Genomic DNA, 5,759 nt, shown 5'->3' with positions numbered 1-5,759 from the left:
AGCTTTTCAGCTTCAGCTAAACGGTCACTGCAGACACTCTGTGTGTTCGACTGATGTGTTGAACACGTGACTGAGAGTAAAGAAGGGTAAATGTTCTCACTCTAATGACTGATGGTGAGAGATAAGATGCTCTCTCACCTGCTTGACTCTTTGACTTCCTGTTTCAGGACCAGTTACCAAAGATACCAACATTAGTGAGTCAGTGTACAGCTGCATGCAGAACTTTGAGCACCCCTGGTCAGATTACATGATTTTATTGATTTTCTAACTGAAAATAAGTTCAGATTCTGTACAGAGACACTTCTGCGCTTTTTAATACACACTTACTGATTATATACTGAACTGATCTCACACCTGACTGACCAGAGCTCCTAAACACAGAGACAGAGAACTGAAGTCCAGATGTACTGTCAGATACTGGACACAGGTGAGGTCAAGCCTGAAATCAGGACATGTCTAACTCCCACTTTAAATGCAATAAGAGAAAAGCTGAATGCACTTGAATGTATTTATATTCTTGAGTGAACAACAGGAAGTGGCTAAAAGAGGAGGTGTGATGACCACATGCACAAACAGGTCTTCCGGGTCTCGGCCTGCTTTGCTCACTAGTAAGATCAGAAGGTACGAGGACAGGGTGAGTAACAGCACACTAATCTGAGATGAACTCAGTTACAGCTGGGAGCTAAAAGAGTGAGTCTGCTTGATCATTTATTTTAGTCAGAGTTTGTTCTTTTCTTCTTTATTAGTGAAATTTTCCCTAATCTACTCTCTGAATCTATCGGCTACTGATCAGACCCTCGAGTATCAGCGGTCATGTCTTACCAGATGTCAGGAGGTTTTTCAGCAGCAGTGATCATCATCTTATTAGCAGGTAAACTTTTACATTTTACTGTGTTTATGTGCTTGTGTTTTACTACAGTTACTGTGTTTAGATGAAAACACCAGTCTGGTTAAAGGTGCAATAGAATGCATTAGAAAGCAGGAGTATTTGAAGTGGTTCTTTGGTGTGTAAATAAAGTATGTGACTTTGGTTGGGGACAGATGTGGTTTTACAAACCTATTCACAATCCTGTGTTTTGGCCTCAGAATAACAAAATCTTTTATGGAGGGCTTGTGAATAATTTGTTAAGCTCTGCTCTGATTGGCTGTTTTTGTCACCATATGGGCTCACACAATAGCCACAGAGCATACCATACACTCTAATACCAGCACAGCTTTGTTTTTAGCACTCCGACAAGAGGATTGTAAATATTTTAGTGTCTGTACATTTTAGACAACCCTCTCGTGCCTCTAGATTAAGAAGTAATGGTTTGTAGCACTGTGGCATTTTGGGGATGTTTGATATTTGAGTGTTCATTGGTGGAATACATTTTAAATTGTGATTTATTTAAATATGTTAACTAACATAACATAAATATTTAACAAAGTAAGTTGTGAGTCCTGGAGAACAGCATGGTTCAGAGGATAGAATCCTAAGTACTGTTGCCAAATGTGTACGTCATCAAATCTGCCCAAACTACAGTTAGAAATGCACCTCGGTCAGACTGCCACAATCTGAGCTGTTGATGTTGGCTGGAGTTGGCTGCTCACCTCTCTGGATGTGTGTGTGCTCACTGCCCCTAGTTCATTAGTGTATATGTGTATGTGTGTTCAGTACCACTACTACAGATGGGTAAAATGCGGAGGACACATTTCGCTGTACATAGTACAGTGACAAATATGTGCACCTTTACCTTTACCTTTTTTACTTTTTAAAAAATGTGATCTTTCCAAATATTCAACAGAAATGCACCAATCATCCAGAAATGCACATTATGGGTGTTTGTATTCTAACCCATGTCGAGCTCCACATCCACTATTTTACACTGTTCTGTTGCTCTGTGGTTATCACATGATCATACCACCACCCAGCTTCACACATTACTGTGTGGTCACTCTGCCAGTCAGAGCACAAGAGTTTCCCCCCTCATATCTGAATGTGTGTGTGTGTGTGTGTGTGTGTGTGTGTGTGTGTGTGTGTGTGTGTGTGTGTTGCAGGAGTTGATGCTCAGCACAGTGTAACTCTCCCCTCTCAGAGTCTCTGTGCTGTTACTGGATCTACAGTAAAAATCTCCTGCAAATATACAACACCTGATTCCTCCAGTGTCAGAGAGAGAGAGAGTGGATCCACAGCTCTGATGGAGAAGAACGAGTCCTGAGCTCCACTGAAAGAGGAGTGTCTGTAAGAACAGAGCAGAATGAGTGTGAGCTGACAGTGAGGGATGTGAGAGTGAGACACTCTGGAGTTTATAACTTTAGATTTAGAACATCAAGCAGTGACTGGATATCAGCCTCATCTGGAATTCAGCTCACTGTTACAGGTACACACACACACACACGCACAGAGTCTCTGTGTTTACACATTACATGTGATTTAAAAAAAATGTTTAGATATAATTTGTGTATGTATGTGTGTGTGCGTATGTGTAGATTTGCAGGTGAAGGTGGATCCTCAGACTGTAGGACAGAGGCAGGTGAAACTGACCTGTAGCTCCTCCTGCAGCCTCGGTACAAACCTGTACTACTACTGGTTCAGGAACGGACAGCACCGGACTTCTGGATATGATGCCTCCATTGTGCTCGACTCCACCAGACCATCTGGTGAGGGCAGCTACTATTGTAAGGTGTACATCAGCAGTCAGTGGAAACGGTCTGCTGCAGTGTGTAAGTTTCAGTAAAAACTATGATGATCTATAATCTAGTTATTATTTTCCTTCATGTTCTGTCAGTGATCTGCAGAGTAAAGAAAGAGCTTTTAAACCATTTCACCCATTTCACTACTATGGGTGTATGAACAGATTTTTGGATGGGACCCTCACTTTCTTTAAAAATGTATTTTGCCCAAACACTTATTTACCCAAACAATAAAACCATATAAAAGATGGAAAAACAGAAAACATAAATGTGATCATGATCAGCAGCCTCCAGGCACTGGAGCTACAGGCACATGTTCCGCTAGAGCTACTGCTTCTGTAACAGTGTTTGAATTACAGGGAAGTGAAGAAGACATTATTTATAACAGTACACAGTCTAATGCAAAAGTTTGGACACAAGTTTGGCTAATTAACACATTTTGTCTTTATTTATTTTGTTGAAAAGTAGTAAACACAGCCTCTGTAGCTTGGCTAACTGGGTAGTTCCTAAACAGAGCTATTACAGACAACAGTGGTGCCCAAAAAGAGAGTGAATTCAAAACACTACACTGTAACAACTGCGCCTTTATCATAACTGCACTAACAACTACATGAACATAAAGAACTACTGGATCTAAAAATGTTCTCTTTATTTAAATAGTGTAATTACACTCAGTACTGTATGAACACACAGTATTAATCTACTGTACCTAACAACAGTAACATCAGTGAACTGTTCTCCTGCTGCATAAGCTGTCCTCAGACACTACCTCAGCCACTACCCTAAATGATAAAATATATAAATAATAACACAGTTCATCTCTTTATCAAGACTTTTACATTTCCCAGATCAGTTAGTGAAGTTTAAAGTAAACCATAACATTTCTGACATTTTCCTTTACTGTATTAATAAACAAATCTTTATAATGGAATCTAAACTAATGGAGTCACTTCACAGCAGACAGACAGACAACCCTACACAGAGTGTAGTCCTCATCACTGGTATCATTTATTGTGTGTGTTCCAGGTGTGCTGGGTAAACAGTGCTGGGGTGTGACTTACACTGCTAAACGTGTGTGTGCTCTGAAAGGATCATCAGTTGATCTCTCCTGCTCTTATAAATACCCTGGAGGACACATAGTGACTAAATCAGTGTGGTTCATTAAAGAGCAGACTGGTGCTGAACCTGTGGATGTGAGAGAGGATGAGGAGTATCAGGGCCGAGTGCAGAACAGACAGAGCTCCCAGAATGACTGTAGCATGATAATCACTGACCTGAGAGAGAGAGACGCTCAGACCTACAGATTCAGATTCTACACTGATGATCCTGGAGGCAAATATACTGGCAGACCTGGAGTCAGTCTGTCTGTCACAGGTAGAGCTGCACTCTATTAAATAAGTTTAGTTTATTAATTATTAATATTCTGTAAATGAATAGAACACCAGACCTTGTTCAAACTCTCCTGCAGATCTGAAGATTACAGTGTCAAACACAGAGAGTAGAGGAAAGCAGCTGACCTGTAGCAGCACCTGCACTCTGCCTGACCACCCCACTTACATCTGGTACAAGAACGGACAGCCTTTATCTAACAGGTACAGCAGATGGCTATATGTGCATGACAATACTGTGGATGCAGGCAGCTACTCCTGCGCTGTAAGAGGATATGAGAAGCTCCGCTCTCCTGCTGTCTGTAAGAACCTCACTGTAAACTTCTCCCTCCTTCTGTCTGATTACAGTAAACTCATATTCAGTGATATCCAGTAGATATGAGACGCTGATGTTTCAGCATTTCTGAATTCAGTTTGTACTGGAGGTGGTTTGGTGTTTGGGGTTTTTCTGATTGTAAAACTGATTGATTTTTAATTTCTTTTTGTTTCTTTCAGGTGTTTTTAACCAGAGCAGCTGCTGGAGTGTTTCTTATTCCACACAGACTATTTGCACTCTGATTGGCTTATCAGTGGACATCCACAGATACTACACCTTCCCTCGTCAGCAGCCTGACCCCCAGCCTGCCTGGTACATCAGACTCCACACAAAGGACAGAGAGCTGAGTCCTGCAGATGGCCGAGTGGAGTTTTTCAGTGAGAGAGCGAATATGATCACACTGAGACTGAACCATCTCACACAGAGCGACGCAGCAGAATATCTCCTCCGATTTAAAGCCCCCTACTGGAAACACACACACAGCTCTGCTGGTGTCTCTCTCTCTGTCACAGGTAGGAGCCGTGTGTTATGTTTGTCTCTCAGTGTTAATTTGTGTCTGAGCTGTAAAGACACTGATGGGAGTCTGTCACAGGCCTGCAGGTGAAAGTGGAAACTGCTGCAGAGGAACAGACAGTAACACTGATCTGCAGCAGCACCTGCACTCTGCCCAATAACCCCACTTACATCTGGTACAAGAACAGACAGAGTGAGTCTCACTGCAGATCTGCCTCCTGCTCTGTAGCTGTGGTCAGTGGAGCGGTCAACTACAGCTGTGCTGTTGAAGGCCATGAGAGCCTCCTCTCTCCTCCAGTGTGTGAGTGGACATTTCTACACTCACTAATAATCTAATCTTCTATCATTCTACTAATAAGTGAAACATGATTGTTTACCAACTTTCCAACCAGACTCTCCCAGAAACATCAGAGCAGTGCTGCTTCCCTCTGGAGAGACAGAGGAGGGAGAGTCAGTGACTCTGAGCTGCAGCAGTGATGCAGACCCTCCTGTTCTCTCCTACTCCTGGTTTAAGCAGAGAGCAGCTGCAGACACACCACTGACAACAGGCCAGAATTACAGCATCACCAACATCAGCTCCCAGCACAGCGGACTCTAGGACATCACAGCTCTACACCCGTTCATCTGGATGTGAAACGTAAGCAGCTGTAGAATGATGATCAGTTTGGATTACACCCTCTCTTTGATTTAGGGATTTTGTAACATGGCTGATATACTGTATAGTTGTAGTGGGATGTTTTACACACATTTATCATGGACATGAATATCATGACAAACATCTTTATTAGAAAATATGTTTTTTTATTTGTCCACCTGCTTTATTTTTTTATCAACACAGGGTCATTGGCTTATGAATTATTTGGTGTTAA

The 5,759-nt window shown here is 42.0% G+C and overlaps 1 protein-coding gene across 1 annotated transcript; it reads left to right on the top strand.

Moving 5' to 3' along the window:
- Window positions 1–402: 402 nt before the first annotated feature.
- LOC140547749 (uncharacterized) lies at window positions 403–5,488 on the top strand. The gene is made up of 7 exons (XM_072670885.1): window positions 403–427; window positions 2,470–2,640; window positions 3,700–4,047; window positions 4,142–4,157; window positions 4,573–4,585; window positions 5,002–5,191; window positions 5,283–5,488. The coding sequence occupies exons 1-7, from the start codon at window positions 403–405 to the stop codon at window positions 5,486–5,488; spliced, it is 969 nt and encodes a 322-aa protein (XP_072526986.1).
- The last annotated feature ends 271 nt before the right edge of the window (window positions 5,489–5,759 follow it).

Source organism: Salminus brasiliensis, chromosome 25 (genome assembly GCF_030463535.1).
Source record: "Salminus brasiliensis chromosome 25, fSalBra1.hap2, whole genome shotgun sequence".
Taxonomy (NCBI): domain Eukaryota; kingdom Metazoa; phylum Chordata; class Actinopteri; order Characiformes; family Bryconidae; genus Salminus; species Salminus brasiliensis.
This window is presented reverse-complemented; position numbering and strand designations above follow the sequence as displayed.

Excerpts from the sequence above, each read along its gene's own strand:
- LOC140547749 (XM_072670885.1), top strand. The coding sequence starts at position 403 with ATGTACTGTCAGATACTGGACACAG. Across the intron at positions 2,641-3,699 it reads CGACTCCACCAGACCATCTG|GTGTGCTGGGTAAACAGTGC; the intron begins GTGAGGGCAGCT and ends TGTGTGTTCCAG. Across the intron at positions 5,192-5,282 it reads CCTCCTCTCTCCTCCAGTGT|ACTCTCCCAGAAACATCAGA; the intron begins GTGAGTGGACAT and ends CTTTCCAACCAG.